Source organism: Urocampus carinirostris, chromosome 3 (genome assembly GCF_059441175.1).
Source record: "Urocampus carinirostris isolate Australia breed hairy pipefish chromosome 3, RoL_Ucar_1.0, whole genome shotgun sequence".
NCBI classification, from domain to species: domain Eukaryota; kingdom Metazoa; phylum Chordata; class Actinopteri; order Syngnathiformes; family Syngnathidae; genus Urocampus; species Urocampus carinirostris.
Window position 1 is genome coordinate 36,506,901 of NC_142351.1, and position 22,923 is coordinate 36,529,823.

A 22,923-nucleotide genomic window follows, 5' to 3' on the forward strand; every position below is an offset into this window, starting at 1 on the left:
TCATCTTGTATTTTTTTCTCATTAAATTGATTTTTATTTTCGTAATGGGGCAAGCATGCATTAGACTTACTTTATAAGTTGTGATAAGAAAATACAAATATGTATTCTATGCGAGTGCACATATTGCTTCCTCCAATCAAATTATGAATTTCGGTTCATCCACCCATTATCTGCAACGCTCATCCTCATCAGGGTAGCGAGGGTGCTGGAGCGCATCCCAGCTATCTTTGGGCAGTCGGCAGGGGACACAGAGACAGACAATTCGTTAGCTCATTTACACCTAGGGACGATTTGGACCAGCCAATTAACCAAACATGCATGATTTTTGGAAAGTAGGAGGGACTGGAGTGCCCAGAGGACTCACGCATGCACTGGGAGAACATGTAAACTCCACACAGGAGATTCGATGTCATGACCTCAGAACTGTGCGGCACACGCGCAAACCACTGCGCCGCCCTGCTGCCCAATTTCAGTTCATTCATTTGTAATTCTGACTGTGCCACATCTGACTCTAACCTCAATGCACATCACTGCTGCCTTCATTGTAAATATGTGCACTGTGAAGAGATATGACCTATTAGATAAAACAGATTTCTATTGCATGGTTCATTCTTGGAAACACGTTTTTTCAATAATTCGTACGCCAACTTGACACGTAAACCCTTGATTTTCTTCTGAGGAACTACGTTCTAGTAACAAACTACGATAACTTTTATGTGTCATCAGAGGGGGTTTATTAATGTGGCTTTCTTTCAAAAATATTATATATGAAGCACAGGGGAATACATTTGATAACAGTTCAGAATGATGATCCCGTTTTGTCTGACCAGCCAAAAGCATTCATATATTTTGTGTCTCCATAAATACATGACAACTGTACTGAACACACTATAAATAAATCTCAAGTGTGACAAACTCCATAAATTGAGTCCATGTGGTACATGATGAATTCATCAAACTGGTAGAAACATCAATCTATAGTGAGATAAGTTTTTCTAACACCACATGTGCTGATAACCATTCCTTTCCCAACATAATGATTTAACGTACACTTGCAGACATAAGTCAATTTTCTACACAATGGAGTCATCTGTCGGCATGCATGCAATTGGCGGAGTCTGCATCTTTCGAATTTGAGAAGCGAAGTCTTGGTGGCAGTCCGCCAGCGTTATCCTGCGCTTGGTGCTTTGCTAATGAGCCCGAACGGCAGCAGCAGAGTGACGCCAAGAGGCGCCTGCGGATCGGCGCAGTGAAAAACACAAACATGATGCAGTTGGCTGCTCCCTGAGATGTGTTGCCGATTCCCTGTTTTGATACCACACAAGGCGGACATAAAAAAAAAAAGGTTCATTTTTAATTGACAATTAGAACATGCTCTTTTATTTATACGAATAAAAATACGGTACTTTCCTTACTATAAAGCGGATAAAAAAAATCCCAAAATGGCCAGATATTTGAACGCGCATCTTATAATCGAGTGTGCCTTATATGCGGACAAAATTGGAAATGCATTAACAGATTAGTGACATTTTTGATCAGTTAATAAAATGTATCGTTGTCCACAATTGCATAACAATGGTGGAAACGGGGTCTGAATCAGAAATGGTAAAAAGCATGGAATCCTAACCACCAGGTCAGGTCGTTGGGGACATCGGCGGAGTTGGCGGAGGTCACTCCCGGGCCGCGCGACGGAACCGCGTTACCCTAATAAGAATAAGCGGTGCAGATGATGAGATGAGATTTTTTTTTTTTTTTTTTTGAAGGGTCGTCGCTACTTCGCAGATTTTCACTTATCGCGGGTGGTTTTGGTCCCCATTAACCGCGATAACCAAGGTCTTACTGTATACACTTTCTCAATTTGTGGCTCCAGTGGCGCCAGAGGTAATGCTACCGGCATCAATTTTGTTCAATAACTTTTGGAATATTACTAGATTTTTAAACTTTTCACTAGATTATTATTTTTTTTTCTCCAGGAAAATAATTTAGATCTTCAAAATAATGTGCAGGAGTTTTACCATTTGTTTGCAGTGCAATCTTTTGGAAAAACTAAAAAGGTGTTAAATATGTTTCCCTGCACTGTACTACATATGACCAGATAATTGGTATATAAAAAGAAAATATATGGTCAACTGCAGCCACCTACTGATCTGGATGGATGTTAGTTACCCAGGTGATCACGGGAAAAAAGCAAATATACTGAACAACAGCATGCTTTTTTTAAAGATAGAATTAGTCAATTTCCTGCAAGACACTAGAAAAGCTGTCACGACACTAGTGTGTCACGGCCCACTGGTTGAAAAAATTCTGAGCCAAGGAGTGTCAATGCCATTGAAGGAAATCGGGAGGTGTACTAAGTGGTCAAAATGTAAAATGAAAAAAGAAAAGGCAAAATATTTATGTGTCTAATCGAAACGTCCGTATCGTCACACGTAACTGAAAAACAACGGCGACCAGATGATGAAGGTGCTGTATCTGAGTCATTTCAAGAGGTTTCTTCTGCCTCTGGTAAAGATGGAAACCAGTACTATTCGTTTCATGTGGGGTAGCAAACCCCTTACCAAAACAACAGCCTAGAGGGGGGTGGGCACCGCCAGGCTGTACTTGCCCAAGACACACCACAGGAAGTGGTGCCCCTATGACCAGGGTGGTTAAGGGATCAGTGAACTGTAAATCTCTTCACTTACATGTAGCATCACCAGTACAGGGTATTGCCTCGCCGGGGATCCGAGCAGCAACAGAATGAAGCGAACAGTGCTCCATATTCGTAACACGATGAAGATGATGGGGATGAGAGTCAGCTTCATGTCCGCCATGGAAGAGAAGGAGTACGATGGCGTCCTGTTGGCAAGTAGGGGACGGTACTCGGATAGGGCTGCATGCTGTATTGAGTACAAAGGAACAAAATAAATTAATGTCAAGTACTGTACTGTCATGATACTAAAGCTTGGACATAATGATCACACAAGAATGTATTCTGAACGATACTAATGCTGCAAGAATAAAACTTGATATGGGTTGCAACTTCACACTGCAAAGTATGCAAAAATACACATACTAAACATATGTGGCATTGTTTCATTTTTCACACCTGATATTCCAGTACTTCTGTTGTCCCTTTGCCAGGGATCAGGAATATATGGCCCGTCAGCCAGGTGGGACTCTTTTCATAAGTAAATCTGGCCCAGGGATAAAATTCACTTTTTATTGCAACACCGTGCATCTACCACTAGCGGCAGGAGCGCTGTAGCGCTTTTCTACCTGTAAGGCTGGTAAGAAGAAATGTCATTGTGATATTTTCCCCGTCTCATTGCCAATGAGAGGCCTGATGATTCCACGTGCGAGTGTGCCGTCTGCTTTCTACCATTTCATAGATATTTTTTCAAGCATATAGTTATTGTCCCAAAAAATTATGAATAACCAATAATGCGCTTGAGGACAATTAAGTCAAATGTTTGTAGGTTTCAAAGATGGTGAAGATTCACATCCACAACAGTGGAGGGCAAATAATGACCACTCAATTACTAGGGTAAAAACTGTGACAATGTCACATAGCTGAGGGTAGATACTTGAGTATCCTTGTTTGCAGTATTAAGTGACATCTCAAAAATAACTTTGCTAGCATCTTGTTTTGAAACCAATATTATTGACAAAAAATATGGTCCAAATTAATCTCAAAGTTTTTAAGTAACTGTGGGAGGGAGACAAATTTTAAGTGGGACATCTGTTGATAAAGGACACAGGCTCTGGCATTAGTATTATATCAAGTATTTTATGAAATCATCAACTAATTGGCTTTTGTTTGGCAACTTAATTTACCGTATTTTCCGCACTATAAGGCGCACCGGGTTATAGGGCGCACCCCCAAAAAATAGTTTTTGGTCCTATATCTTCCATACATAAGGCGCACCGGATTATAAGGCGCTACAATGGGAACCTCGACAAAACAGTCAGATAGTTCAGTCAAACTTATTACCCCCTTAACATTCCAAAAGCTTGCAAAGAAGCAAATACGTGTCGTAGACACGTGCGGATGCGGTGTCCGTACGATGTCACTCAAATGCATCGTTCCAAATATCATTCGGAAGGTTAAAGTCTTGGGATTCAAGAAAGGCCAACCATTCCTTAGTTTCTATTTTCTTTTTCGCTCGCAACTTTACTGTGCGTATGACAATAAACACTTGGAATTGAGTTTAATTTAAAAAAGACCCATCACAGAAACATCGATGTCACTCTGAAACAAGATACTGGGAAAATATATAGCCGGAGTAGCTCACCGAAGTCGTTGCGTTCAATAATAATGTGCAACCATGGTCCTCTTATATCCGTGAGTGTAGTAAATCCAGGAGACTAAAATATTTATAAATACAGAATAGTAAAACATGTTTTTATCTATGCCGTAGACAACCAAACTTTTTCGGCCATTTGCAGGCTTTGTTTTGCCCCTTTAGCCTATGCGAGCCTGTAAATGATAAAAAGGATCTGCCTCCTTTACCTCCGAATAACTTTAGCCAATAGTGATTGATTCAAATGATGATTGACACATTGGCTGGGAAATGAAACGCCGGCATATGTATCCCAGCATACACCGCGGACGTCTTCGCCTTCGGGTGGAAATCTAGTCGGCGACTGCTTGCCTTAGTTGCAAGACTTTGCGACTTAATATTGATCCATATATAAGGCGCACTGTATTATAAGGCATATGGTCAGTTTAAAAAAAAAAAAAAAAAAAAAGGCTTTTAGGTGCGCCTTATAGTGCGGAAAATACGGTAGTTTTAAAATATAAGATGCGGCTCTCACTGAAAACAATTTAGAAATATTTTGCTCTCATGGTTCTTCGAGTGAAAAAGGTTCCGGACCCCTGCTCTATGCGCTAATAACTCTTCTTAAATCCTCACCGCCGTGTGGATGTGTCTCTTGATCAAGATGTAGAGGACAGGGAGGGTGAGGTAGGCAAAGAATTCCCAGAGCTTTCCGGTGAGCAGCATCCACAGGACTCTGTCAGGGGTGTGGATTCTAACCCAACACCAGCCCACAGACACTTCTGACGCAGTGTAGCCAATTTTGTTGAGGCACACGGCTGCAATTGTGATGGCCAGAGGAACCCCCCAGCTAGACAACACAGAAAAGAGAAGTGTTGGTGAGCGAAAACATCCCTGTAAAATACAAAAAAAAGGATTCTATTTGGTCAACTTATTTATTCTGCTTCATAAGTTTTGAGAAGTAGATATAATCCAATATTACAACTTCAAGTCTTTTTCTCCGACAGCTATAAATATCTATGCGTATTTATGTCGTTATGACAGATTCTTTATCATTGATACTTTGCCAAGAGCAAGGCTTTCGTGCAGCTTATACAAGTGGATGAATGCTTCTGTTGTGCCATCGCAAATGCAATGGGCCAACTAAGAATTTGGAAAAACAAATCACATAATATTCACTGAACACCCTGCGGTTAGCACACCAAGAGCAGAACATGTGATGCTTAAAACTGTTGAACAATTTACTGTATATTATGAGACACTTTGAAGGCTTTGTGACCCTTAACAGCATCACAGTATTGACATTTTAAGTAAGAAATCATTTCCATGTAGATTATATTTATATTTTATAGCCGTTTGCTGTTCAAATGATATAAAAGTATGAATCTAAACCAGGGAATCTTTTTGACAAAAGTGAAGACATCACATATTCAACATCCATGTCTTTGTTTTCGGTTATTGTATTCTTTTTCCAAGAATGATTTGTAGTGAGTATCTTCTCCATCTCGGAATAGCTAAGGGTGGAGGAAATCACGTTAGATAAGCGGTATTTTTAGCTAATTAAGCTGGCCAGGTCTATTTGCTGTTTGCAAATGGAAGACTTTTTTTTTAAAGAAGTCAGTGTTGGTATTCCCCAATCTATGCATAATATAAACCATTATATATTAGATAGATTACAGTGTACATAATGTACCTATCGACCTGTACACTTTTATGATCTTTTATATGATTTTCATTTAATTCATGAGATTTTGTCTAACTTAAATGAAAGTTGTTTTATTTTATTGAATGTAAATTTTATTTGGCCATTGTTCACAAAATCCCCTAAATGATGCATTTACGTGTGCATTGTTTCTGTGATTTTGGAACAAAGTTAATAATGAAAGATTACAATTAGTAGATCTACAGCTTGCAAAACCTGAATTTAGAGGTGTTTTTTTTTTAAACTTGACCTACAAACATTTTAGTCACTCGGGCTTAACAGGTGTGCTTGTATGCAAGTTGAACTTTTGCCCTATCTGTGAAAAAAAAACACCCTTACTGTTGGTTTTATCAATCTACCAGGTTATGAATACAAAGCATTTTAAACACATAGGATATGATCTCCACTAAAATATTCATTTGTATTTGTCAGAGTTATAAGGTAACATATTGTGTTACACTGTGTAGTATTGGACCAATAAAAGTTGCTGTATTATGAACTGCAACCAAAAACGAGTGCTACAAAGCCCAAGTAAGAATACGAACTACGGAGACGCAAGGTGACTAAACATTTTTCTTCTTATTTCGGGGATACTCTTAGCAGCGAGATGGCGGACAAACATGTAAGCTCAATTTATGTGAGCTATGTAAAATATATACAAATTTCTCAACCTCTGAGGAATGAAAAAAATGATTGTGAGTATGCTAGTTCATGCATTTTAGCTTATTATTCAAATCAATAAGAGTTTTTTTTTTAAATTAACGATTATTTGAACCAAAAAGGGAGCACTAAATGATACACAATGTCCTATTAACCGTTGTAGGGCATCTAAGCCCATCACAGCAACCATTTAGCCATTTTTATCTTGTTTCCTTTTTGTGTTTTTGCTGCGGATCCTAGGACACATCCTTACCTGGAAGACCGTTCCCTTTTTGTTTTCAAAAATTCTTATTTTCGTTCCCTGTTTTCGTCCGGACTTTGTTTTCCCATTTTGGTAGTGCTTTTTCGTTTACAACCACAGACAAAATCTAATCAAACTTGTTTTTTTGATTAACAACCCATGCTTCAGAATTGACTTTAAGAAGAACTAACTGAAAATTTGCATTCCCTCTCTGACATCCATCGCAGCCGAAGAACTCCGGCTTTGGGATGGGTGGAATGTCTGCACACACTGATGGACTGTTACCGGACATACACAGGGCTCATAATAGAGACCACAAATCTTCAGCGGATTACAACAAAGTCTGATAACACAAAGTGTGTGATTGTAACTGAAACATTCATGGGTATGTATTAATTACGATGAAACTATGCTCCATGATGACAAAATGTGTCGCAATCAGCCCATTCATACGTACAACCTTACTCCGCTTTAAAGATCCTCCCCATTGGCTTCAAAAACAATCTTAACACAAATAGCCAGAAGTTTTATTACAGTATTCTGTATTTTTTAAAGAACATGTTAAGGGATTACTGGGCAAGTGCTTACCAATATTATCATTTGTAGAATTTGATTTTGATCAGCTATGGGAGAGTACTCATAGAAAGTATCATTGCTGATACCAGCCTATGTAAAGTGTCGGTTCTGGAAATAGTAGATACCAGTATCAGCTACATTCTAGTGGCCATTTTGCAAAAAGGAACTTTAAATTTATGAAACTGTAAATTGCTGTTAAATAAATGCTATATTTAGGAAAATAGTGTGATAAAATTGAAATGTATTGTTTTGAATATATCAGGAATTGTATGTGCTAATATTTTCAATGTATAGTATTGATGTTGTGACATAATACATGACAAAATGAATACTAAAAGAATTGACAATAGCGCCATCATCTTGAAAGGTGGCCCCATCTCAAGGTTTCCTTAGTTTTTGAGCTTTCCCTTGCCCTCGTGTAGGTTTTAGATCAGGCGATGGTGTATTAAGAGTCTGTACAGCCCTTTTAGACTTGTGATTAAGGGCTATAGAAAGAAACGTGACTTGGCTAAGGTATCCCAATATGTATCGGTGCGGTAAGAGAAAATGTATGAAGCTACCTACCTGACCAGGTGGAAGAAAAGTACCAGGCTGTCAGCAGCCCTCTGACTTGACTGCACTATGAGCACATACAAGTAGACGGCGATAGCCACCGTCCAGAAAAATGAGCTTGTGTTCGCGAATGTGGATATCGCTCCTTGAGCCACGCAGTCCGGCGTGTCGGAATTGAACACTCTCCACACTCCGAAAGCGTAGGAGACCGCGGAGAGCCAGTCGGCTACCGAGAGAAAGAGGAGCAGTTTGCGTGGAGTCGTCCTCAAGTCCGCAAAACTCGCGTAAGTGACGATAATGAGCGACGAGCCCACAAAAGACATGGCGCACGAACACAACACTACCACCTGCTCCGACAAATACACGACTGTTTCGTTGTGTCCTGCCATCGTCTTTCTTTTTCGGGTCCTCTCCTTTAATACACGCGCTACCTGTTTGCGACTAAAGTTATACCAAACTACATATTATGTACCACTAGAGGAATGGCGGCGCCTAATACACTGTCCACGTCTCTATCCAACTTGAGCTAAACAACACGAAAAGTAAACTGTGCCCGTTTTAAGTAAGTAACCCCCCTTCGCACCCGCCCACCTATTACTCCGTCTCCCTCGCCTCCCTTCCTTGTTGTCCTCCTTCCTCTTTGTCGGGTAGCCAAGCTCACAGTTAGCCGGTCAATCGCACACTGGAGGCTATTTTAGGCTCCGAGGTTTGAATCCTGGATTTAAAATGGTTACGTAGCAACCAATAATCTCAAACTTAATTTCCTTACCCATGTCTTGTTCCACCCACCCACAAATCGACAAATAATCAAATGCACCCGATTTGGAACATTATTGTCATCCTCAAAATACCAGCCAAACTTCGTTTGGAGCATCCATTCATTCAATAATTAGAAAATACAAATTTAATAGAATAATCATCCATAATAAATATCCATAAATAACCCAAAACCCATAAATGACCCCATTAACATTTAAAGTTCGGATATACATACCTGTCAACCTCCGCGGCTCCATGCCCTTAAAAACTGTCGTTTTTTTCCCTTACAAAATACAAAATAATCTTACACCATATTTTTTTCCAAACGTGTTTATTTATGTAGTTTAACATGTTATATTGTACATGTGTTTCATCATATCATATATATTGTTAATTAACATTTTGTTGCTCGACATGAATTATTCTAAAAAAAAAAAAGTTCAAACATTAAGTAGCTTGGACGTTCCCTGTAGAAGGAAAAATACATGCAAATATAATTAAGTAGAATAACAAGTTTTCTTATTCAAATTATCATTTCTTTTTCTGCATTAAATTATTGTTGGTATTATTCTGATTAAAAGGATAACCACAAACCTGTATTTTTTCATTTTCTCAATTTATACTTCCTTTTTTTCTTAACTTCTTTATACAACAATAATGATTCGTAATATAATGCATCAAAGCAAGTTAGCCGTTTGAGAGCCGGCTCTCTTTAATGAGTTGAGCCGAAAAAGCTGGTTCTCTAAAAAGAGATGGACTTCATTTCACTACATAACTACCACATGAAATCCGAGGCGGCAGATGCAGTATGCAGTAGCATAAAACCTCTCGATTAGTTTGCAACGGAAAAAAACCCGATACCGAGATAGAGGCTAACGCGGCGAACTCGTTTGACTTTTCGTCATAGTGGGTGTATACCGGATGGAACCCATAATTGACAAATTTGCGTTCTTCCGTACAGATTTTCTTGTACGTCGTACATGTCTTAAAATGCCTAATAAACATACTTTGTACGGCAAAAACGTACAGGTTGACAGATATGGATATAGTACCATAAAAACACCTGTTATAATGTCAATGTTAACCCTTGAGAACCAATGGGTCATCATTTTCCAAAGAAAAGGTTCATTTGGTTCTCCTGGGTTTTCAATGTGGAGTCTGTCGTTGGAGGTGTCCTTAAAACGTTGAAAGTTAAACATGTTCTCTATTAAATATGTGTTAACAATGTCTAATTTAATTCCACGAGCGCTTATGCTTTATTGTCCTATCTGCTTTCATCTTACTTTCGTCCGCGCTGTTCAGGGCGAAACACATTAGGTTCGAGGAAAGGGGGCTTTGTGAATGCTGGAGTGTGACGCCATGGTCTGTTCCTGCAGGTTTGTTTTTTTTAGTTTCTATTTGTCAGTGGAGCGTTTAAATGGTGAATTTAGATTAGGAAAGGCGGCATGGCGGGCGGGTGTCTAGCGCGCAGTACCACAGTGCAAGAGGTCTAGGGTTCAAGTCCAGCTGCCGCAGCTTCCCCGTGTGGAGTTTGCATGTTCTCCCCGTGCCTGTGTGGGTTTCCTCCAGGCACTCCGGTTTCCTCCCACATTTCCAAAAGCATGCATGTCAGGTTAATTGGCTGGTTCAAATTGTCCCTAAGTGTGAATGAGCGAGTGATTTTTCCGTCTTTGTGTGTCCCCTGCCCACTGCCCGTAGATGGGCTCCACCAGCCCCACAACCCTAATGAGGATAAGCAGTGCAGATAATGTGTATGTATATATATATATATATATATATATATATATATATATATATATATATTTTTTTTTTTTTTTTTTTTTTAATATTTTTTTTTTTTTTCTCGCTCCTGACTGCTGTTGCCAGCTGCTCTTGTCAGGCCGAACAGGGTTGCAGTTGGTAGTTGCCCAGTCCCGTGATCTAGGTTGCAACTGTGTATGTGTTAGTTGTTTTAGCTACTTTGTAGGCTTTTCGTTTGCACTCCGAATAATTCTTTCTCACTGAGATGCTTGCTTGCTCACTCCAGATACTATTCAATAATACTTTGTGGTAGGCTTGCAAAAATGCAAGGTGTCTGAGGCATAGTGATAGTATTGTACTTCTATTCACAACTAAAAGCTACACCCACAGTAATGGGCATTGTTGTAAATTAACATCTCTCGGACTCTGTTAACCACAACAAAAATATGTTATAAAGCCAATTTTTGAACATTCAGCAATTGTTTTAAACTCAATTGCATTCGATGGACACAGGGCCGTAGCCCCGCAAACACACATAACGCGCACTGCGTAGGGCATCAAGTGCTCAGGACGGCACCTATAGAAATTAGGGTGGTGAAAAAATAAGTGTAAAGTGTTAAAAGTGTTAATAATATGCGCTAATATGGTTAAACAATACAAAAGCAGCATAAACCAAATTTGCAGAGAAAAGGGTTGAATCTGTAATCTATCTCCAGTCTCATGGTGCCCCCCTTCCGTCTCAGTGGTATGTTTGACTATGCCACAATCGCTATTTCGTGAATGCCTGTGCGAACATGGCCTCGAAAGGGCAACGAGAGTCTGGAGCGGAGAAAAGAGAAAACTAGAAAAAAACGCGATGAAGCGCATGCATCGCTTGCTGCTAGACAATGTTGAAAAAAAAAGCTCATTATTGTACCGTATTTCCACACCTATTCGGTGCACAGTTTTAAAGGGCGCACTCTCCTTGGTTCAAATTCTTTTTTTGTCGGCTCATACAGTGCACTGGCCTATTGGATGAGACCGCTCCAGCGCACTGGCCTATTAGATAAAAAAAAAAAAAAAGCACAGCGAGCCAAACTGAGTTGGTCATCCTGCAAGGGAGGTTATTTCATGTGCAGTCCCTTCTCAAAGTTTCTTCATTTTCCTCATGTTGAGGTTTTTGAGTATTTCCTTGCCTTCATGTAGGTTTTAGATCAGGGGATGGTGTAATAATAGTTTGTGGTCTGCAATAATCGGTGGTCTGTGCAGCCCTTTGAGACTCTTTGTGATTAAGGGCTATACAAATAAACATGACTTGACTACTCATTTTTTAAACAAAGCCCCTAATTTCAGATAGTGGATGATCGTGTTGGACAGATAGTGAAAATTGTCACTAGGAGGCGCGCTTTCACTGTCAGTGTTTTGGATGGGACTGTACGAACGAATTTGTTGTGTATGTGTACGGTAATATTATTTTAACAGCACTAAATTATTAACACAATTCTTATACAAAGCATATGAAAACAATATTTTATCAGGACAACAAATTAAAACGTCCTCATCTCATAAACCCAAAAGATACATAAAACATTTGTACATAGGGCACCGAAATGGCTAGCAACGGCCCTGGATAGACACATTGACCTAACTGCTGAGTGAAATGGTAAACACTAAAGAAGTCACAACTTAGTTGCAATTTATTTCTTGAGTAAATGGATGTCAGGCACATACAGACTGCAAATAAACAAATGCTACCAAGAAAATGAATTGTTTGAGATTTTGCTGTGAGCTTTTCTCAGCCACCAGATAGCAGCAGAGGACTCTTCACAAACGAGTGTCAGGCTTTGATCCAGGAGAATCTTGATGAAGCACCAATTCGTCATTACTCGAATGTTTATTTGTACTAACTTTCAAGTGACAACTTACATTACATTATGAAAAGGATGGCCAAATATCCATTTGTCTGCGTCTTTGCAGGAAATTTATATTGCAAAGAATTTCTACGGCAGTATACTTGCTGATTGCTTTGTTCTCACTCTTCACAACAACCAGCTAAGACACTGCCAAAGAAACACCCACAGCGGCTGTATGTCTCCTCCTGCCAGCTGGTCCTCACAGCCACTGTCCAACTAGAGTGCAGATTTTCAAACACTGGCACTTTTTCAGAGCTGATGATCTGAGGAAGAAATGCAGAAGATTATTAATTTTAACTGTAAAATACAGACCCGCTACACAGGATACCTATTTAAAAAATAAAAATTCATTAAAAATGAACAACTTTGGCTTATATAAATCAAATCAAAAAGCTTTGTAGAACACTTTTCAGACAAAAAGTGCAGAGTCTACAAATGTCTACTCATTTTGATGCACCCCTTGTCTAGTTTGTAGCATCACTTCAACTTGGCACAACTTGAGCAAATTATTCTCCCTCCCTTTTAATCCAATAATAGACTTTTAGTCATGACTCATAATTTTGCATCAAAGCACTCCGATTGATTCTCCTTGATTTGTTTATTAGTTGTCATTTCTACTCTGGTCATGTAAAGCAAATGCTGAGGTGTTGTTTACCAGAGGGATATAAGTTAAAAGTCTTGTCGCCATCTCTGCAGTGCTATTTTTGTCCGCCGGGTCGTTCTATATGGTCCTCTCCCTGTGGATTCAGGTTGCTGACAGGACACTGTGGATGCGTTAAAAGGCTCTGCGGTGGTCCACTGTGAGGACAATGAAATGAGTAAGAGAAGCGAATACGGCTTGAATAAGCATCAAGACTCTGGTACAATATGGGCTGCCTTGACTGTCGCTAGTGCTTAGACAATTTGCACCTTATCTTAAATCAGAAACAATTGTGCAAGGTGATGGTTTACGTTGTCACTAGTCAAACCCATTAGTGAACAGTACAATAATTGCTTTGATATGATGTATCATCTTGTGATAAAAGCAATGTATAACAATAAATGCTTTGGACTATCTTATGTCATCTAGCTGGCAAAGAGAGCATTTTCAAGATAATTGAGGCGCTTGATTGAGTCAGAAATGGTTCTATGCATCATGTTATTGAGACATTTAGAAAAGCTAACGCAATTAAATTGTGAATGTGTTTAATTGCTGTTAAAAATGTCGAAAAAAATTGTTCAAACCTCACATTGTTTATTTGCTGTTAATAGTGTCAATAAAATTGTTCAAACCACAAAACAACAACAAAGTATTTAGAATGTCAGCAATAGGATGTCACATAGTCTTACTATTTTGTACCCCAAAATAACAAGCTCTGATGAGCTAGGATGAGGCAAGTACCAGATGGATATATTATCCTAGTGAAGATGAGTGGATCGAAGAAGAATGATTCAATATCTGTATATGAAAAAAACCTGTTGGGATTTAAAGTTTTTTTTGCAGAAGGAAAAGTTTGTACTTGTATAATTGTTCAAGTAATAACTGGTATCAGGGCAGCACGGCGGCGCAGCGGTTAGCGCTTGTGCGGCACAGTTCATGTCATGGGAACCTGTCGTGGGTTCAAATCCAGCTCCGGACTTCCTGTACGGAGTTTGTATGTTCTCCCCGTGCTTGCGTGGGTTTCCTCCGGGCACTCCGGTTTCCTCCCACATTCCAAAAACATGCATTTCAGGTGAATTGGCTGATCTAATTTGTCCCTAGGTGTGAATGAGCGAATGAGTTGTCTGTCCCTGTGTGCCCTGCGATTGGCTGGCAACCAGTTCAGGGTGTCCCCTGCCTACTGCCCGGAGATGGCTGGGATGGGCTCCAGCCCCCCGCGACCCTAATGAGGATAAGCGGTACGGCTGATGAGATGAGATGAGATAACTGGTATCACGGTGGCACGGCTGATGAGTGGTTAGGGTGTCCGTGGCACAGTTCTAATGTCATGGGTTCAAATCCAGCGACCAGCCTTCCTGTGCGGAGTTAGCATGTTCTACCCATGCGGGTGTGGGTTTCCTCCGGGCACTCCAGTCACTATAAACAGTCCACCAAAATCACAATGCTGTCGTCCAAAACGGGTTTAAGTTTTTAACTACCTCCAAAAGTGCCATTTGACTCATATACAACAATTTTGCTTTTACTTATCAATTAAGGTTGTGCAAACAAGTCATTTTTTTGTGCCACTTGAGTATATGTGTGCTCCATGTTGGAACTTAGCACTTAATCAGCATTTCCATCAACAATGGTGAGCCATAATTCAGTAAAACATATTTTCTCATTACAATCTCCCCAGTTAGTAAGATAAAGGAAGAATGGAAATATGGCTGTTTTTTAATTTGCCATTGAATGTTCAAGGTTTTGGACTGACCTTTGGCAAGGACAATGCTGTGATAGTGGGACAGCTTCAGTGTAAGCATTTAAAGCTGTGCATGTTTACCACACAATTTAAGTGAATAAAACTGAAAAAATAAATACAATAATAACACATTTTATTTCATTATTTTGATTCATAGTTATTTTTTGTGGTGCCTTATTTAAATATGTGGATTTTCCAACTGACAACATTATTTTTAATTTGTACCAAAATTCATCAAATTGAAATAGTCCTGCTACATTTTATTGACGGCAGTGAGGAGTTGAGCTCCTTCTGCATTTATGCAAGATCATTTGCAAATTAATAGTAAGAGATGCAGCATCTTCTTTTGTGCAAATAATTTTTTCTTTTGTAACAGGAGAGAAATACACATGTGCAGCACTTGCCAAAGTAGCGATGAAAAAAGGTAATACAACGAGAGGACAACACTTGACATTTATTTTGTCAGTAAACGTCAACAGTTTGTCATACGTGTATACCAGGGATGGGGAGGAAATGCAGTAACGGGTAGCCATGGGTTGTCTCTGTCATTATCGTTTATGAGTTCTCGTTTTTTCCCCTCATATACTTTCAAACACATCCAGAAATAGAAGCCATTTTTCTCACTTCGCCCCATGATTAAAATAGTGTTTGGATTGTTCACTGGTTTCAAACGCAGGTAGTTCTAATTAGGTTTTAAAGTCAAGTCAAGTCATTTTTATTTGTATAGCCCTAAATCACGAAGAGTCTCAAAGGGCTTCACAGATTATTACGCTATATTACACAGACTATGTTGTTTGTGTTTGTATAGTTTTATTTCGAAAATATATATTTTTTTAGGTTAATATTTGGTTTTAATTCGGGCAAGTGATACAAAGATTTATATTGCAAAAGCAAATAACACATTTGTGTGTACACTTGCATCTGGTAAAAAAAATCCACAAGTTATAGTGTGAGCTTAAACTGTCCATGTAAACATAGTGATTGATATCCTCGTGAGTGGCGAAGGTTATCCTCTGTAGTCTGATCCAAAATAGGATTTCACCGCAATGCACGCATTTCCTGAAAAAGTCAATGGTCTGTTCCTGATTAGCGTGTCATAATACACAACACTCTGCAGATGACTTGGACTGACCTCCATCTCTTTTTCAAAGTCAATGACAACAAATCGACAAAAAAAGGAGCTTTAGTCAAGAGACACTGTAGGGGTATGCACTTTTTGTGATTATGTGATAATGAGTTGTACACACACATATACGGTACATGATATATGATATATATAATATAGATACATACATAGATACATTCACATACATATTAGGGCTGCATGATTTTGGGGGAAAAAATATTGTGATTTTTCTGACCTGTATTGCAATATCGATGCGATTTTTGATTTTAAAAGAAAAGTGCATTTCTGTGCTTGTTTTATTTTTGGGGATATCTTAAACCTAGTGACATGCAAACTTACCTCGAGACGGCGTCCTTAGAGACTGAGAGTATTCTACTGCAACAAACTAACAATTATAGGTCTACAGATAAAAACTGAATTATTAATGAATCTTCTTTATTGCCATTATACAAAAGTACAAAGAAATTGGAAGGCTACTCCTTTTAGTCAGAGAAAGCGATTTAGAGAGCGTATGGCTAGCTACAAGCTACTGACAGGTGACCGCGACTTCTGGAAGGTCTTTGTGATAATAAAAATACATGAGTCACAAATGTAGTGGTTTTCCACGAGTGGTAGCTCCAAGTCGTTTGTTTCATGGTTAATGGATCTGCTATTGGTGATTAGCCGCATTCAGCAGTGCTGGCTTCGAAGTTGTTAGACTAGCTGTAAGCTCATCCTTCCAACGCCACCTCAGTCAATTCCCGGTCGCAATAAAAATCAAGGGAGCCCCTGCTGGTGATCAGATTTTCATTGCGCTCTCCTGACTTTCCTCAGAGTCTGGTCTGATTGATGAATTCATTTTCAATATAACGGGCCACCAAAGCTATAAGATTTTACAAGCTGTCCTGGTGGCCAGTTGTGAACCCAGCTGTTTGACTGACAGCTTATAACAGCCTATCAAAGTCGTGCACACATGTCCTGCAAACTTTGCCTCGCCTTTATTGGCTGGTGCCATTAAAAACTGCTTCTGATTGGCCAGTGTTGTTAAACTCCGATATGGGAGAGTTCTTGTTGGCCATACATTCCATCACTCAAATGTCAAAATGGAACAATAAACCCATTAAACTATCGGACTGCATTATTCATTTGTATGTATTATATATATTATATATATATATATATATATATATATATATATATATATATATATATATATTTTTATTATTATTATTTTATTATTATTATTTTTTAGGTTAATGTTTTTATAGTATTTAAAATTATTAACCTAAAAAAAAAATAATATATATATATATATATATATATATATAAAAAATGTATAAAAAGTTATATAACGGTTAAACTATCGGACTGCATCACTTCGCAATATTCATTTGTATGTATTATATATATATATATATATATATATATACTATAAAAAGTTACATTTTCATAGTATTTAAAAATATTAACCTAATATATATATATATATATATATATATATATATATATATATGCATATAAAACGTATGTATGTATTATATATTATATTTACTCTAACACTACTTTCTGGAGAAATGTTTACCACAGCTCTAGAACATTATTGTAATTGTAAACAAAAAGAAACCCATAAAATAATTTGATTTTGTGTTTGTTTTTATTTTTTTTCCCATAATATCGCATGCATTCAAATGTATCATTATCCGTCTCGAGGAGCAGGATAATATCAGTTATCGGTAGTAAAAATAGTTATCTTGCATCCCTACTAAATTATTGTTAAAAAACCTTTTCCCATATGAAATACTCAATGACAGAAATCATTTGCACTTTGACATTATGTTAAAGCTAATCCCTGAATTGTAGTTTACTTGGTTGTTCCATTGCAGGCTAACAACAGTCATGCTCTCTTATCCAAACCCATTCCACAAGTCTAATCACCTTATGGTTAACAATGACATCAGTATTTGCTGCAGAGCTATGTTCTTACACAATACTACACACGATTCACATGTTGGCCTCAGGATGCTTATCAAATCATTGGTTGTAGCCTTTATCACTCTCCTTATTTTGTTTTTTAATCCACATGTAAAATGTTGTTTTTTTTAATGTAAAATTGACTCTCGTTATGAAGACAAATATGGACTGCCTGAGCTTCTGTCTTCTTTTCTATAGCAGTCAACTAGTATGTACTATTGGAGTGCTATTACGAAATATGGTACTCTAAGCTAGGCTGCTACTTGTGGTAAATAGGAACACCTTGGTCAGAATTCAGGCATGATAGTGAACATCAATGTTGCTGGATGACAGAGCTTACCCTAATTTTGATTTTTATTTTACAGTGGAGGGCAGAGAAAATTTACCGCGGTCGCAATGAGGAGACTGCAGATTACAGGTATGATACTGCAGTAGCTGGAGCCCAAGCCCTGTCATAAAGTGATTGTTATGATTTAGGTCAACATAAGGTCCCAGCGTACTAAAATCCGGCATGTACTAAAAGTGGACTTTGCCTATGGAAATTCTTAGTACATCTATTGTGTCCTCTTAGCGTCACAGCGCTGCTTGATGAGACTGATGCTTTGCATGACTAAAGGAACCAAAGGTCACCATTTCTTCACCTTTCATGAAATTTTCTGAAGCAAAAGGAAGACCTTTTAACACCCATTCTGATCAAGAAGAGTTTCCCTTGTGTGTTATGCTTCATTCAGCAATAATATTTAACCTGTACATTTACAGGACAGCTGTAATATTATATTCCAGGTGCTTGATATCACTTACCCAAGGCTCAAAGTTGCTCCTGTGTGTTGGTTTGGTATTAGCCAGCTGGTGTCTTGCAGTCTTTGAGAAAAAGTCACTCGAAGCTCTCTTGTCTAAGCTGCACTTGGATTGGACCCGGCAACAAGTCAAGGCATGTTCCTGCTCAGCAGCTGGCCGGCTTGGTGCACGAGACTGCTCCTAGACTGGGAGGGGAGGAGCAGAGCTGTCAAGAGAGGCTAGTCCAAAAGGGCCAGCATGACTCAGCCTGCTCCATTCAGTTTGCCTGCAAAACTTTCCATGCTACAGAGATCATTAGGATGATTGACAAGCAATTCCTAAGGTTTGTGGAAAAAGATACAGTATGTCAAGGATTATGTGTTGCAGAAAGCGGAATTACTGTGGTTTAGGCTTAACGTTGAATTGATGTTTGTTGTCTTGGTGATTTTGTCTGATTTGTTGTGCAAAGTCTTTTAGTTTACGTTTCGGGGTGTGCAAATTTTCTGGTTGATCGCTGGTCCCCCTATATTGTAAAAGTCAGCTCTACTTATCTACATTTTTGGCAATGTGTCTTTTATTATGCGTTGCACACACCTTCACTTTTAGGTCAATTGACAATATCTGCAAAGAAATGAAATAGTTCTTTACTGCCACATAAATCAGTTCTCTTAATAAAAGAATAAAATTCAAATGGCAGTTTTAGCAGTTTATTTTTGCTAAATAGATGGGAGATTGGTGGAAATTAACAGTCCATCTGGGAAGGGAATGGCCAAATACCAATCAATGAAAATCTAGAAAATAGTGATAATTAAGTTTTCTGATAAACCAATATTTCTAATTTAATCGTAAAGCAGTTTATAGTGAATAGGAAGGCAAGCCCAAAATGTTTTAAACCCAGGCCAATTCTAGTAAACCTATTTACATTATATCTTGATTTTGTTATGTTTTTGTTGTTCAAAGCAACACTTCAAATGTCAAAAGTTACATTTTTATAGTATTTTAAAAAAACCCATCTAGCTAGCATTACTTGCTAGGTAATTTTTACCATTTTAGTATCAATATATGCCAGGTCGGAAAAAAGGTTAGTTCCTGGCACATCCAATCTGTGAAGTTTGAAGAAAACTTAAATCAAATTATTTTCTCATTTTTTTACGCATAAAAACAAAAATGACTTAAGCGAGTATACAATTAGGCTTGATTAATGTTTTCAACATTATTCGTATAGAATAAGAATTTTTAGAATTACTTTTTTAATACTCTTACAAAATCTATCCAGAACAGTGTAAATAATTTTGAATGTGGATTCTGAGATTTTTTTCAAGAAAAAAAAATATGAATGTCAATTGGACTTTATATAATGATAATCTTTTAACATAAAGTCTCATACATTTTTTTTTCTTTATTGCCAATAAGACTGGAAAATAATCCCAAATGTCCACAGCTGTCAATTTATTTAATGATTTTCACTTAAAGAACATTTTCTTTCTTTTTGACTCATTAAAAGAAATTGAAATTTTATGGGTTATAGTTTTTTATTAATAAAATTGTAATTTTACCATTCGAAAAAAGTCAGCCTTGCTTGCTGTAAACGACCTATAAAATCTTAATTAAATGATTTATTCTCCATTTTTATAGCTAATACTCTTACTTACTCTTAAACATACTGTCAAATAAAAAGCCCATTAAGCATCTAATAAGGCATGAGGTGAATACATCATATAGCATTATACAATGCAGGATTAGTCCCTTGATTACATTTACAGCATATTGGTTATACGGATGCATCCAAAAGTGCCTCGTGTGCTCTTTTCCTACTGAAACACAAAACCTTCACATCAGATGTGCAGATTCATTAGCGTCCGTGAGGGCTAATTATGCAGTGCTACTCTGTTACTTGCATACTCGTACAGACCTTGACACCCCCCCCCCCTTAATTCTTTCCTCAGAGGAAGGGTGAAGTCATTTCTACTGTAGTGGAAGTTGAACACGAGGAAGATTCCAGTTGCAGCTGCAAAAACCAGCTCAGCAAAACTCACCTGCTACAATATGCTCTCAGCCAGGCTCCCTGAGCATCCTAGGAGCAGCCATGTAGGCTTTTCTCTCCGCAGCATCAGGCAGCAGACTGATGACCTTATCAATGAAAGAGTCACTGATCTGGTGCCCAGAGTGCAGTTCTAACAATGCACGGTGGTTTGTCTTTTCCTTGCTAACAGTGAATGAAAAAAAAATGATGTATTGGTCCTAGGACCAGTGCATTTATTGAAGCTAATACTGCAGCACTGCATTTTACGACAGCTCACTGGTGAAATTCTGAAATATTTTGCGCGGTTGCTTCAAAAGATACGCAGGCAATGTTTATTTTCTTACTTAGGCCGTTATCTATTTTCATAACTTGATGGAACATCGCAGGGGGCTAAATAGAGAGAATTGGAGAAACCCGGAACCTAGTGAGTTCAAAGCTTGCTGCATTGATTACATCATCACAACTGGAGTGCTTGAATGGGACAATGCACCATCCCAAGGTGGAGGGGGGCACTTGTGTGTGTGTGCGCGCGTGCATGTGAGTGAAGCTCTTGTCGCCAAACTCCTGCAAGGTCCCATCTAGAGTGAGGTATCTACCTGCATTGCGTGCATGTGCGAGTGTGTGTGTGTCAGCTCTGCAGGAAGTCAGCTGATGCTGTAGGGCATTGCAGGTTTGCTGCACTGCTGCTCTCTCCCTCTCTTCTTTGCTCAGGCAAATTGCTCATGGAGCAAGCTGGTGATGATGAGTGCATGTGCTGCATACTTTTTCAGAAGGGGAGGGGTGGAGGGGGGTTGAATGGAGGGGAATGGAAGGGTTGCAAAGCATGCCGGTAAGGCGCTGTGCTGAGCTACTGTACCTTCGAGAGACACTAGAAAGTAGAGATGGAGGGAAAAAAAGAGAAAAGGGGGGGGGGGGTAGAAGGAATGTCAGGTGAGTGCGGCAGATTTTCTTTGCAGTCATGTTTGCAAGAAGTATAAGCATAAGAAACTGAAGATGACAGGCATCAAATATGGCGTTGGACCATCTTATCTTTTTTTCTGCAAAAAGTTAGCTTTTCCCTACCCTTCGTCGTACATCCTGCTGCATGGTGACCTCCCTCTGGAGGTGTACATTTTACGCTGCCTGACAACTCTTTCCAAGGTCTTAGCACAGTTACCTGGTTTGAACTCATAGCAAAGCTGGCAGGACGCACTCGAATCATAGCTGATTTTTGCAAGTTTTGATTTTTTTAGGACTGTTAGACATGGCAATTTTTGAGGATAACTTTTATAACGACTCTTAAGTTAAAATTAAGATGCTTCCGAAAGTGGACACTTTATTAATTTGTCCCGTAAAAAGGACAAAATGTTTTTTTTTTGTTTGTTTTTTCCCCGAAAGCATGGAGTATCAACTACGTAAGTTGTTAGAGCAAAAAACTTCATGAATGCATCAGAGCCCACCTGTCCCGTGCAGGATGCTGTAGCTTTACTCTCTGACTGTCCTCATGTATTATTTCTAGCAGCGCAACTGCTAAATCTTAACCTTCAGAAAACAGTGGATTTTTTTCGCCTAAAAGCCAGAACTATTTTGGTAAGTTGGTACAGTATTTTTTTTTTTATCTTAGAAATAGAGCACCCTCAGCAGGATATCTGGCGGCTTTCCGAAGACAGTACCCTGTGCTAAACATGGACTAAAAAAAGACAAGCCCATCTGGCTGACTCAAGCCCGGTGGCGCAGAGGAGGCAAAAAGTGATATGATATTAGGCATGCACTTACCGTGTACTTAGATCAGCTGCAGCATGGCCCATTTCAAAAGTGTGTAATGGATGACGAGTCCGCAGGTAACGTAAGAGGGGAATGCCACGAATACCTGCGGACAAATGTCAGGCTGCAGCGGCAGAGCAGAGAAACTTTGAAGCCTCTTGGTGTGATGGTGTGCCTGAGTGGTGCTGCAAAGTTGACTGCAGTATTACCTCTTGAACAAAATGACATTCTTTGCACACTCTCTCTCCATCCCTCCTCCTCCTCCTGTGAGCACCCCCCTAACTCTCCTTTGCACGCTTGCTGGCAGCCTAAAGTGCACAGCTCAGCAGTGTTCCCCTACTGCCGCAGCAGATCCTGCATGAGCTCTGCGCATCAAAGTGGGATGCGACTTTTAAAGGGGACTGCAACCTCCTAACTCTCTCTCTTGCTCATATTCTCCCTCCTCCTAGTCCTCTTCTTCAAGAGCTTTTGGCTCTGGTCGTCACTCTTCAAAAATCTTTGAGAAAGATGTTTCCTGATACAGGCTTTGAATCTGGTAAGAAAGT

At 38.9% G+C, this 22,923-nt stretch overlaps 1 protein-coding gene and 1 long non-coding RNA gene across 2 annotated transcripts; both read right to left on the minus strand.

Moving 5' to 3' along the window:
* Window positions 1–710: 710 nt before the first annotated feature.
* Window positions 711–8,556, minus strand: gpr157 (G protein-coupled receptor 157). Its single transcript, XM_088331645.1, has 4 exons — window positions 8,003–8,556; window positions 4,896–5,109; window positions 2,685–2,879; window positions 711–1,305 (listed from the first exon to the last, which is right to left on the minus strand). Exons 1-4 carry the CDS (start codon window positions 8,377–8,379, stop codon window positions 1,087–1,089), a joined length of 1,005 nt encoding a protein of 334 aa, XP_088187771.1. The 5' UTR covers window positions 8,380–8,556; the 3' UTR covers window positions 711–1,086.
* Window positions 8,557–12,141: 3,585 nt separating this feature from the next.
* LOC148369575 (uncharacterized) lies at window positions 12,142–22,694 on the minus strand. Its single transcript, XR_015850024.1, has 4 exons — window positions 22,391–22,694; window positions 18,637–18,818; window positions 13,037–13,179; window positions 12,142–12,644 (listed from the first exon to the last, which is right to left on the minus strand). It is a non-coding gene; the product is annotated as an uncharacterized LOC148369575 (long non-coding RNA).
* Between the last annotated feature and the right edge of the window lie 229 nt (window positions 22,695–22,923).